General features: G+C 44.4%; 1 protein-coding gene across 4 annotated transcripts in view; it reads left to right on the forward strand.

The window, feature by feature from the left end:
* Positions 1 to 13,468, forward strand: part of HPS4 (HPS4 biogenesis of lysosomal organelles complex 3 subunit 2) — a 56,196-nt gene that overhangs the window by 5,680 nt on the left and 37,048 nt on the right. For 3 of the 4 annotated variants that reach the window (XM_029619418.1, XM_029619421.1, XM_029619420.1), the window contains exons 2-3: positions 8,364 to 8,733; positions 12,689 to 12,779. In XM_029619418.1, coding sequence (XP_029475278.1) covers positions 8,693 to 8,733; positions 12,689 to 12,779 — 132 coding nt within the window. In that variant the 5' untranslated portion in view covers positions 8,364 to 8,692. The remainder of the gene's footprint in view (positions 1 to 8,363; positions 8,734 to 12,688; positions 12,780 to 13,468) is intronic. The other variant, XM_029619422.1, reaches the window with a different exon arrangement.

Below are 13,468 nucleotides of genomic sequence, written 5' to 3' on the forward strand. Positions count from 1 at the left end.
CTGCAGCTAGCCTGCTCCTGAGGCTTGTATGTGAACAGGCTAATCTTGTTCAATGTGCCTTAGTAAATAGTAAATAGTTCACACAGCAGAAGGCAACCTTTTTTCAGTTGCATTTAGAGCTGAGTCAAGATGAACTAGTTTTAACAGGGCTGTGTGGGAGGGCAGGTGAATAGGTAGATTGAGAAGCTAAAGGGCTTTCTGCTCATTGTGGTGTCTTGGGGCAAGTCCCTTGACTTCCCTGTGCTTTAGTCATTCATGCAACTGAAGAAAAACACAGATGCAGTGATAGATGAATTATAAAACAATTTTATTTTCTCCTGGTAAAAAAAAAAACCCAAAAAAAACCTAATCCTGAAAGCTTTGTTTCTGGTTTAAACATGGAAATGAAATGATGGCAGCAAAGAGGACCAAACGGTCCAACCAGTCTGCCTAGCAAGCTTCTGGTAGATTCTGCCGTGCCGTACAGGTCCCTCCCATACTTATCAGTTTCCCAGACCGTCAAAGTCAGGGCCCTTGTTGGTTCCTGTTTGAGTCCAGTTCCTCATTACCTCTTGCTGTTGAAGCAGAGAGCAATGTTGGATTTGCATCCAAAGTATCAGACTTATTGATTAAGGGTAGTAAACAGCCTCATCAGCAAGTTACCCCCATGCTTATTTGTTCTTCCAGACCGTAAAATTCAGTGTCCTTTTGGTTGCTGTCTAAATCTATTTCCCCTTTTCCCCCCTGCTGTTAAAGCAGAGAGCAAAGATAGAGTTGCATCAACAGTATGGAGGCTTATAAGTTAAGGGTAGTAAGCGCCACACCAGCAAGTTACCCCCATGGACTCTCTTCTTCATTCCTAATGTTTAGGGATCCACAGTGTTCTTCTCATGCCCCTTTGAATTCTTTCACTGTTTTTGTCCTCGCCACCTCCTCCGGAAGGGCATTCCAGGCATCCACCACCCTCTCTATGAAGAAATATTTCCTGAAGTTGGCTCTGAGTCGTCCTCTCTGGAGTTTCATTTCATGACCACAATTTTCATTATTTGAGGCCTAAATGACTGGGTGGATTGGCATGCGGTTATAGAGCCTCTTCTAGATCTCCAGATAAAATCCAGCTCGGTTAGAGTGTGAGTAAAAGTCACCTCCTGTCTGTCTGCCAGTTTTGTGAAATTGCTTGGTGGTCTATAGCCTGGAAATTGCTATTGCAGTTGGCATTAATTTGTGTAACCCACGTTACCCTATGAGCAGTGGTTGAAGTGGCCCAGTTATTTATGCACTCTCTTCTTGAGGTGTGTGTGTTTTTTCCAGGCATGGTTGTGATACAAAGGGAGGCCTGTGTTGTTGCTGCTCTGAGGTGTTATGAGAAAAGCGGTGTGTAAAATTGAAATGGATATGCTGCTTTCGTAGGGCACTTTTTTTTTTTTTTTAAAATAAAAATGACATCAAAATTTAAAATAAAACAAATAATATGAGGGATGAAAGATCTGCTAGTTATAGGGAGTACTCCTATTAGTTGTATACCTGCTGTGCTGTTTTTATCTTCTTCCATTCATAACCTGTTTGTTCTGGGCATGCTGAGACAGGAATGAAATTCTCTCACTGGGGCTCCCAGAAGCTCAGACCATCCATCTTCTAATTTGACAAGTCACCAATTAATGACTTGCAGTCTGCTCTTTGGCAGACTGAGCAATTGCACCAATCAAAAGATCAGATTTTCTCTAGCATTAAATGCCTCTAATTGATACTTAATATTTGATGGATGAGGTTGTCCATGTCTCCTGTAAATGCAGAATCATTGAAAAGCTTTAGAGAAAATACAAAAATAAGACTGTCCTGTACTACTTCTTTATTACTTTTATCATCATTGTACTGCTTTGTGGAGTTTACAATCTAGCCAATTCAGTTTTTCCTACAGAATGAAGGGAGACCAATGGAAAATGAAATTATTCAACCAAACTATCTGAAATGATTAGTTGTAAATTATGTTCCCTGTACGTACCAGGATCAGTCCAGATTGCTGGGTTATGCCTCCCTTCCAGCAGATGGAGTCAGAGAAAAGCTGAAAAGCACCCACCATATAACCTGGTGTGCCACCTGCGATCCCCCAGTATATTCTCTGACTCCAGCAGATTGAGAGGCATAACCTGCGGTCCTGAATCTCTCAAAATTCCTGGGGACTTGTCCCGACAGGTTTGATTCTATTACAAGGAGCCTTTGACTAGATCATTTAAAAAAAAAAAAAGGGTGTGTTTTTAATTTGCCTTTTCTAAACTTTTTGGCAGTACTTAAAGTAGCCAACTATAGACAGGCGAGGCAGGGCATTGTCCTATAGCCAATTACCCGGAGTTTTTAGTGCAGTAGCCCGGTGAGCAGAGGGGGAAGATTTACCGGTGGGCCGGTCACTCTCCCCCTCCCTCAGAGACGATTCAATTCCGCTGTTCCCTGAGGGCTGAGTAGCAAGTAAAAAAATATATATAAATAAATAAATAATAATTTATAATAATAGCAATAATAGAATTTCCGAAGCAGCTAATTTGCTTAGACAGGTTTTTTACCTCAGCCATGCCTGCCTGCATTCTCCTGGGCCTCCGGAGGGGGTGGAGCTTTCACCCGGCTGCTTCACGCGATTATGCCCAGAGGAATGGCGTGTGCTGCTTGTGGAGAGCCGGGGCTCAGACTCTCCCGCGAAGGCCTCTGCTCCTGGTGTTATCTCCGGGGGCGAGAAGCCTTCATGACGTTCGATGCCGGCACGGGGGGGGCGGCCATTACTAGGCCTCGTGGATCACGCGGCGGTCAGACTGCTGGGAGGCAAAGGCCTGGCTCGCTCCCGATTAGCGCGGGAGCGGCGGCCATCTTGCCTCCCTTAGACGGAGACGCAGATTTCTCTGAGGATGGAGAGGATCTCCCTCCTCCTCTGTCCCCGCCGGCCCTAAGTCCACATAGACTGCACGATTTAGTATCAGACGCGGCTCCTCCTCTGTCCATCCCCCCCGGGGGGGCCCTTAAAGCAGAAGCATCCGTTTTCTCATTTTGTATTATTATTACATAAAGCTTATATGGAAGCAGAGACTGAGTGGGAATCCCAGTCTCCTAGCCTATCTAAGATTCTTAAGGCTTCCATAGATCAGGGAAGGTCGCATTCCTCGCCCTGACCCGGGGGATGGACTACCTGACCTACTTGCCCTGGTGGACCCAGGGACTCAGGATGCCTTCACCCAGGACATGGGCGATTGCAGTTGACAATGCCACCCCAGTGGAGGGGGATGATCCACAGGTGCTCCGTCTTTTCCGCAGAGAAGAGCTGGATCCTCTGATTTCACATGTACTCCAGGAGCTGGAGATTCCCCGCCCACAGGAGACGCTGGATACCTCTCCCGGTGATTCGGTTTTAGCAGGACTCCGGGCTCCGCCACAAACTTTTCTTTTTCATCTAAAGTTGTTCCAGTTCGTGTCCTGTGAGTGGGAGACTCCCGAGGCCTCATTAAGAGTTAGTAGGGCCATGGAAAAACTTTATCAGCTTCCTAACGATTCTCTCAACCTCCTTAAGATTCCTAAGGTGGACTCTGCAGTCATGGCCATAGCCAAGCATATTACTATCCCGGTGATGGGAGGCACAGCACTCAAGGACCTTCAGTATAGGAAGCTGGAAGTGTTGCTCAAGCAAATTTTTGAAGTGTCCACCTTGGGCGTGCGGGCTGCAGTATGCGGTAGCCTTATGCAGAGAGCTACGCTACGTTGGGTTCAACAAATGCTCATGGCCCAAGACCTTCCCCCGGGAGAGACTGAGCAGGCGAACCGCATAGAATCAGCGGTTGCCTATACGGCAGATGCATTGTATGATCTCCTTCATATTTCAGCACGATGTCTTTGGCGGTATCCGCAAGGTGCCTACTATGGCTCCGTAACTGGTCGGCAGATGCCTAGTCTAAATCTCAACTGGGTTCCTTCCCTTTCCGGGGTAAACTGTTATTTGGAGATGAGCTTGAACAACTCATAAAAGCCTTGGGAGACAACAAGGTTTATAAGCTGCCAGAGGACAAAACCAGGTTGGCCCGCTCGCCCGGAAGCTACAGGGGCCGTTTTCGGGGATAGCGCCGTTTCAGATCGGGTAGGGGTTCTTCTGCTTATACCCCTAGGCAAGCGACTTCCCGGGCACAGTCAATGGCGTATTCCTTTCGTGGTAGATGGCCTCAGCGAGCTGGAGCCTCCCATGCCTTTGCCCACAACAACAAACCTACCCAATGAAGGGGCTCCGTCCCATTCCTCCATGTCAAAGATTGGGGGCCAACTATCCCAGTTTCGCAAGGAATGGGTCAAAATTACCTCGGACCAGTGGGTCCTAGATATTATGTCACTGTTACGCTTTGGATTTTGCTCGTCCCCTCCGGGATCTCTTCCTAGTATCTCACTGCGCACCGCCTCAGAAACAAGTTATTCTTCAGACCTTATCCCGGTTGAGGGCTCTAAGAGCCATTGTTTCGGTTCCCGGTCAGAATGCCGGACCGGTCGCAACTCCATATATTTCGTGGTGCCCAAAAAGGAGGAATCCTTTTGGCCAATTTTGGACCTCAAACAAGTCAACAGGGCATTGCGGGTACCTCGCTTTCAAATGGAGACGTTGAGATTGATCATTGCGGCCGTCCACAAAGGCGAGTTTTTGGCTTCTTTGGACTTGACGGAAGCTTACCGTCACACAGGAATCCAGAAACACCATCAGAGGTTTCTGACATTCATGATCATGGGACAACACTATCAGTTTTGCGCCCTACCCTTCGGGTTGGCAACGGCTCCCCGCATGTTCATGAAGGTGATGGTAGTAGTGGCAGCGAGCCTCCGATGGGAAGGGATCTTAGTGCATCCCTACCTGGACAACTGGCTCATACGAGTGAAATTGGAAATCCTCTGCAGGACAGCGGTTCGTTCGGTTTTATGTCACCTGCTGTCCCTGGGCTGGGTTGTCAATTGTGCAAGTGTCAACTGATTCCATCCCAGGTGTTGGAGATTTTAGGAGCCCGGTTTGACACAGTCGAGGGTAAGGTCTCACTTCCTCTCGGGCGAATGGACAGGTTGATGTCTCAGGTGCGACGACTGTTGATGCTCCCCACACCAGTGGTGTGGGACTATTTACAAGTTCTTGGTTTTATGGCCTCTACCCTGGAATTGGTTTCTTGGGCTTTTGCGCATATGAGACCCTTGCAGAAAGCACTACTTTCTTGTTGGGATCCCAAGTCAGAGGAGTTCCAACTTCCCTTACCTCTGTTCGAACCGGCCAGATCCAGTCTGGAGTGGTGGCTCACTCCGGATCACTTACTGCAAGGGGTAGACCTCAAGAACCCTCAATGGCTGACGAGGCGGACATGTTAATGGCCTGGGCAGAGCGTCATCTGGCCCGCATTGTGGCGTCTCACATAGCCGGGGTCGACAACGTTCAGGCAGACTTCCTCAGTCGGCAGAGGTTGGATCCCGGAGAATGGGAACTGTCCATGGAAGCGCTGCGGATAATCTCGAGCCGATGGGGGACTCCCCCGTCTAGGCTTAATGGCGACTCGTCTGAACGCGAAGGCGGCTCGCTTCTTCAGTCGCAGGAGGGACCACGGTTCAGAAAGCGTGGATGCCCTGGTCCTTCCTTGGCCGGCACACATTCTCCTTTATGTGTTTCCCCCTTGGCCGCTGATAGTAAAGGTGTTGTGTCGCATAGAGTCTCACCAGGGGCCGGTGATTCTGGTGGCCCCGGAGTGGCCACGAAGACCTTGGTTCACCGATCTGATCAACCTAGCGGTGGACTGTCCGCTGCGCCTCGGTCACCTGCCCAACCTCCTACAGCAGGGTTCAGTATTTTTCGATCAGGCCGACCGCTTCTGTGTAGCGGCTTGGCTTATGAGAGGAAACAGTTAAGGAAAAAGTGTTACTCTGAGGCAGTTATTACTACTCTTCTCCGTGTAAGAAAAATTTCTACATCTGTCACCTATGTTCGGGTATGGAAAGTGTTTGATTCTTGGTGCTGCGGGTTGAGCTTGTCCCCGTGACGGGCCACCATTGTTCACATTCTGTCCTTTTTGCAGGATGGCTTAAGGAAGGGCTTGGCATACAGTTCACTCCGGGTACAGGTAACGGCCTTGGGCTGTTTTCGGGGTAAGGTTGATGGTATTTCCATTGCTGCACACCCGGATGTGACACGGTTCTTGAAGAGAGCCAAGCACTTGAAGCCACCAATGCACGCAGTTTGTCCGTCCAGGAGTTTAAATTTGGTTCTCCGTAGCCTCTGCGGATCACCTTTTGAGCCTTTGAAGCAGGCTGTGTTAAAAGATCTAATGCTTAAAGCGGTGTTTCTCGTGGCTATCTGTTCGGTGCAAAGGTTTCGGAACTTCAGGCCTTGTCATGTCGAGAACCTTTTTTTCGTATCTCCGATTTGGGAATTTCTCTTCGAACAGTACCCTCCTTCCTTCCAAAAGTAGTTTCAGCTTTTCATGTCAACCAGTCAGTTGCGTTGCCGGCATTCTCGGATGAGGATAAGGATCTGAGGAGATTGGATGTCCGTAGAATCCTATTGCGGTACCTGGAGGTAACTAATCCTTTTCGATTGTCTGATCATCTTTTCGTGGTGTGGAGCGGTCCTAAGAAAGGAACTAAGGCTTCTAAAATGACTATTGCCCGCTGGTTGAAAGACGCAATTGCTTCTGCTTACATATGTCATGGGCATCCAGTACCGGTTGGTCTTAAGGCGCACTTTCTTATGTCGCAAGCAGCGTCCTAGGTGGAAAGCCAATGTGTCTCGCCCGAAGAGATTTGCCGGGCGGCCACTTGGAAATCCTTGCACACATTTGCTAAACATTATCGGTTGGATGTATGGGATCCGAAGGTGGATTCTTTTGGCAGCAGTGTGCTTCGCGCAGGACTCTCCAGGTCCCACCCCTTTTAGGGCAGCTTGGGTACATCCCAGCAGTCTGGACTGATCCTGGTACGTACAGGGAAAAGAAAATTTAGTTCTTACCAGTTAATTTTCGTTCCTGTAGTACCAAGGATCAGTCCAGATGCCCGCCCATTGACAGGAGAGTCCGTTCAGTTGTTGTTGTTGTTTCTCTCTACAGAATTTGTTCCAAGATTTCTCACTTATGCAGCATAGTTATAGTTCTACTTGTTCTTTTTAAGCATTCATACTAGTTCTACCTTTTTCAACGGAATTAGGATTCATTTGATCTAGTCATTGGTTAACAGAATAAGTTAATTATAGTTACACCATTCATTCTGCTTTGATATCTATTATACTGAGGGATCGCAGGTGGCACACTGGGTTATCTGCAGGTGCTTTCAGCTTTTCTCTGACTCCATCTGCTGGAAGGGAGGCAGAACCCAGCAGTCTGGACTGATCCTTGGTACTACAGGAACGAAAATTAACAGGTAAGAACTAATTTTCCTTTGATGCAGTTTGATATGTTGCAGGCTAAGGCCAGTGGTTCACAAAACGCTCCTTGGGATCCTCCAGCCTGTTGGGTTTTCAGAATATCCACAGTAAATATGCATGGGATATACTGTATTTATGTATACCAGAGACCCAGTCTCTGGAAATATTCATTGTGAGCATCCTGAAAACGTGAGGGTTGGGAACCACAGGCTTAGGCTGCTAATGTCCTCCTAATGCAGTGATGGCAAACCTATGACACACGTGCCAAAGGTGACACGCCACGATGTTTCAGGTGATACACCAACACCCGACAAAATTATAGGACCCCTGTAATTCCCCCAAATAATTTATTTAGACCAATTATTTGACTTGTTTGTTTTTTGGGTTTTTTTTTTTTTTTTAATATAATATGTACCACCAGACATGCTGGGACTGTATTCTTTTTGTAAATGAATATGTAAAGAATTGTCTTTTGTTCGGGGGTGACACACCAGCAGAGTCAAATTTAGGCATTTGTGACATATCGAGGCTAAAAGTTTCGCCAACACTGCCCTGTGTTTCTAAGCTCAGTAAGCTGTTGCTCACAAAAACAAGCAGACTGCTTTTTGGTTCTCCCAGCTGATACTAGTACGTCAAATGCAGAAAGAACTTGAGTTGGAAGCAATTATTATTGCCAAAGATTTCCACAGAATAATCTGATCATGTGTTCAGCAAGCAAAGAGAATGTGTGCAATAAGTCATTTGTTCTTGATAGAATGAAAAGACTGGAGCAGCTAGAACCCACTGGTAATAAGGAGGAATATTTGTGTAACTTTGAAGCAAACCTGCAAGAAGTAATTTAACAGTCTGCAGTAAAACAAGATTTTGTCTGTGGAACTCAAGAACTGATTGCACTGATCATTGCACATTAAATCAATAACTAAATATAAACACTGATAATCTGCTCCAAATTTTTATTTTGTGTTTTTATTTTTCTCAGGTAACCATTCATCTTTTCTATTGGGACATGCAATACATTTTTTAGAAATTGGAAAAAATGTTTGTGCGAACTGCTGAGCAAAAACATAGCATAAGTAAAATGCACGTTCCTACTCTGATGGAAATTGAGCAGATTTATGAACTGGGATCCGCATTCCACAGTAAATGCTGATGTCATTACTGATCTGAGAAGGTTATCAAATAATAAAATCATTACACTTCCCTAAATATTGGAGCAATATTGAATGCTGTCGATTTCCTGTGTGGGAGAAGAAAGCTCTTGTGGTGATATGCCCCCCAGAGAAGCGAAGCAGCGGGAAGCAGTAATAAATGGCCACCTCTGTGTTACCAGAGCCTGTCTCGGCTTCATGGTGAGTATCGCACATTTCTGGCGTTTCAGAACTTTAGCACAGGTCCATGAGGCAGGGAGCCGAGGTTTACTATGTTCTAGAAGGGCAAACTGGAAGGAAGATTGGGGTGAACCCTCCCTAAAGCGCAAACTTACAGTCTCTGCTTCCAAAATGTTTTGCACTCATTCTGAAGGCAGACATCTGAAATGGATTATTGACGATGTTACTGACCAACCTTTCACAGTTGTGCAGTGACTGGTAAGTGAGGAGAGAGCTTAAGCAGAAACCTATCCCTTCCTCCGGTCATTATCAATGGGAATCATTTTTTTAATGCAAATAGAACTATTGTGTATGTCCTTCACAATTCCCATTTTCTAGTAAGGACTGATGAAGCAAGAGGGTAGGTGATCTAAGAACGCCGTGTAGGCAAATAGTGGATTAGACACCAGATGTTGTCCGAAAATTCTTTATTTGAATGGAGACACAAAATTCATACTTTTGCTCGACTCAGGCCGAGTTTCGCCCCACCGGGGCTGCCTCAGGGGCTGTATGTAGATTTTTAAAAATTCAATATTCAATATATTTATATACCATGATTCGAGTGTCTGATAGCTGCCAAAAACGTGATCTTTGCTCAGGGCAAGATTACTTCTCAGTGCTACATAAACTGTGAAAAAGTCAAACTCTGCTCATTGCAGGATGCAATGAGCAGAGTTTGCCCTGAGCAAAGATCACGTTTTTGGCATATAAATATATTGAATATTGAATTTTTAAAAATCTACATACAGCCCCTGAGGCAGCCCCGGTGGGGCGAAACTCGGCCTGAGTCGGGCAAAAGTATGAATTTTGTGTCTCCATTCAAATAAAGAATTTTCGGACAACATCTGGTGTCTAATCCATTTTCTAGTAAGGCCATGTTAGAAAGATATTTGTCTTCCTTTCTCAGTTAAATCATGAAAAATCATTTGGACTTATATAGTGCCTTGCAGTGCATGTTATAATGTTCAGTTCTTAAGAAATATTTATTTATTTATTTATTTATTTAACACTTTTTTATACCGACCTTCATAGTGATAACCATATCGGATCGGTTTACATATAACAAGGATAACTGAAGCAATAAATAAAGTGATTAACAATAGAGGAGAAAAAGGTAAAGTTACATTCAACAGGGTGTAGAACTTGGAAGCTAAATAGCTGGAAAAAAATAAAGGCAGGAAGTATTGTAACATAATAGTATAGGATGTGGGTTAAAGCTTAAGGTGCTTTAACCTGGAAGTCCATCTTTCGAGAGGATAGCAAACCATTCGTCTGGGAGGGGATAAATTTGTCCAGGAGAGAATAATGGTGACTAGAGATTGTCTGGAGGGTCAGCAAAGGCTTGATGAAATAGCCACGTTTTGAGTTTTTTTCTGAACGTTAAGAGGCAGGGTTCTAATCTGAGGCCTGAGGGAATGTTATTCCAGATAGAAGGTCCTGCTATTGAAAACGCTCGGACTTTGGTCGAGGAAAGGCGTGTGGCTTTAGTTGGGGGAAAAATCAGAGTACCTTGGAGAATATCTCTAATTGGTCTGTTGGAGGAGTGTAATTTGAAAGGGATTTCGAGGTCGAGTTGGAGTTGATGAATGAATTTGTGAATTAGGGTGATTGATTTATAAAGTATTCTAAAATTCACTGGTAGCCAATGTAAAGATTTAAGGATGGGAGAAATGTGATCTCCACGGCTGGTGTTGGTCAATAATCTCGCCGCAGCATTTTGAATCATCTGCAGTGGTTTGGTAGTAGATTTGGGGAGGCCAAGGAAAAGGGCACTGCAGTAGTCTATCTTGGCAAATAGCAACGCTTGGAGAACTGTTCTGAAATCTTGGAAAAATAGTAGAGGTTTAATATTCACATATAACCACCTCTGGGAATGGTGTGATGGTGCATTTCTGACTCCTGGATGGCATGAACCTTAGTGTTTACTGTCCTGCTACAAATTGGGTAATTTGAAGCACACAGAGTTAGTGATTTGCCCAGATCCCACACAAATCCATGATAAAGGGGACACTTGAATTCACATTCCTAGGATTGATCATAATTGTTCAGGACTCTAACCACCACTAGAGCATTTATTTTTTCCAAAATTGAAATCTCCAGTGGAAAATGAGAAGTAGCCTATATTGTAACTGTGGGCCAATGCCATAAAGTATGGATCATAGAAACATGATGACAGAAAAAGACCATATGGCCCATCCAGTTTATGTAGTCCTTACATTTGCCATCATTCCTGCAGAGATCCCCTGCTTTCTTGAATTCAGATGCTATTTTTGTCTCCACCACCTCCACTGGGAGCATTCACTACTCTGTAAAGAAATATTTCCTAAGATTACTCCTTCTTTCCATTAAAAGGGTGTAGCCTCCTTTTTGAGATATTTTGAATGTCTCTAACATATCTCCCCATCTTACCTGTCGTGTAGGGTATACTTGTTTAGATCTTTGAGCCTATCCCATATGCTTTACAACGAAGATCACTGATCATTTTAGTAGTCACCCTCTGGACCAACTCCATCCTACCAGAATTGTACACAGTATTGCAAGTGAGGTCTCTCCAGGGACCTATATAGGGTGATATCACCTTTCCTTTTCTGCTGATCAATTCTCTTCCTGTGCAGCCAAGCATCTTTCTGGCTTTTGCCATTGCTTTATCCACCTGTTTGTCGACCTTAAGATCATTAGATGCAATCGCCCCAGATCCCGCTCTTCCCTTGCGCTTAGAAGAATTTCATTTCCAATACTGAACCTTTCCCTTGGGTTTTTGCATCCTAAATGCATTACTCTGCATTTCTTTAGCACTAAATTTTAACTGCCAGACCTAGGACCATTCCTCGAGCTTCACTAGATCCCTCCTCATGTTTTCCACACCTTCCACTCCATTGCAGATTTTGCTATTATCGGCAAATAGACAAACCTTTCCCGACAATCCTTCTGCTCTGTTGCTCATGAAAATGTTGAAAAGAGCCAGCTCCAGAACTAATCCTTGAAGCCCACCACTAGTAACGCCCCCCTCCTCAGAGTAAACTCCATTTGCCACTACCCTTTGTTGCCTCCCAGTCATTCACGCTAGGTACCAGGGGAGCTCAATTATTTATAAGTCTCCTGTACGGAACCTTGTCAAAGGTCTTATTGAAATAAAAAAGGTAGATTTTAAGAGATGTGCTGATTTTTATAACATACGCACATCGCTGCGCACTTGTTATAAAATACGATACCTGTGCGCAGATGCATGCCCGATTTTGTATCAGCGCACGCAGGTGCCCACCCCAGGCCAGGCACTTCCGCATGTACCGGGAGATATGCGCGTGGCCGGGCTGAGCGCATTTTCAAAACAGCCCACTTTTTGCACATGCGCCGGGCTTTAAAAATTTAGCTGAAAAGTGTTGCGCTCTCCCTTGATCCAGCTTTGTTGGCCACCCATTCAAAGAAACTGTTCAGATTCATTTGACAAGATTTACCGCTATTAAACCATGCTGCCTTGAGTCATGCAGTCCATTGGGTTCCAGAAACTGCACTCTCCTCTGTTTCAGCAGTGATTCCATTGATTTGCTCACCACAGAGGTCAGACTATACTCATCTTACCCTAAGTGCTTGTTTAAGAGCAGTCTCATTGGCCTTCATCAACTCACTTCTTGCAATGAACCGGATTACAGTGTTGAATGTTGACCTATGACCTGATCTTTGCAAAGTAAACCAATGCCATACAAAGAAGAAGACCATTAGAGCACACCTCCTTTATAAAAAATGAATTTATCACTCTCCCAATGATTTAAGAATTATAATTAAATTTAATATGTTAAAGTTTTGTTCTAGAGTGGATAACTCAAGCTTATTTGGAATTGGGCAGTTTAAGATTAGATAAGTAATTAGGTGGATACATTAACCCAGAAAAGTACCATTTTATTATGCTGATATTATATATTTGCTATTTTCCCCCTAGGTTGAATTACTTTTTCCTCTACGACAATTCAAAGGTAAAAGAGGAAGGGGATCCAACCAGAGCTGGTATTTGTTACTTTTACCCTGCTCAGGTAATTTAGACATCAAGGGGTACAGTGGAAAGAGATCTTGACACATTCATGAATTTATATATTATTTTATTGATCGTTTTTAGTTTTTGCGTTTGGCTGTTTTGGGGGGGGGGGGGCGGCCTAGCAATTTTCACTGTATCTGAAAAACGCTTGTGTAGTGGTTCAGTCTGTCCATCTGGAGACAGAATAACTTTTGTTAAATTGTACAGATTAAGTTCAGACTATGAGGCTGATGTATTAAGGGCAGCTACATTTTGCAAAGTCTGCTGCACAAAACATCAAATAGTGCATGTTATTTGTGATAGCGCGCACTATTTGCCGTTTTAATATGCAAATACTAAAAGTTAGCACTTAACTTTACATTAGCAAAAATGTATTTAAATTAATAGTTAATTAGTAATAGTGAAGCAAAATTATGCCGAACAACTCAAATTTGCTTTGCAAACAGGTGTGGTTTGATTATTTTTCAAAATATTCCATCGCAAACCTATGCATGCTGGTTTTTCTACTGTTCTTGTTTGCATATAAATCCCAGAAGAAGAATAGCGGGCACTATTTTGCACAGTTTATTACATCAGCATCTTAGTGTGAAGGCCAACCTTGGTCCTTGTATTTGACCCCTTTGAAATTCACTAGAACCTGATTAGTGGCTGTCACAAAACATACAAAGCTTTGCCAAAAGCACCTTC

The sequence above is a fragment of the Rhinatrema bivittatum genome, chromosome 11 (genome assembly GCF_901001135.1).
Source record: "Rhinatrema bivittatum chromosome 11, aRhiBiv1.1, whole genome shotgun sequence".
NCBI lineage: Eukaryota > Metazoa > Chordata > Amphibia > Gymnophiona > Rhinatrematidae > Rhinatrema > Rhinatrema bivittatum.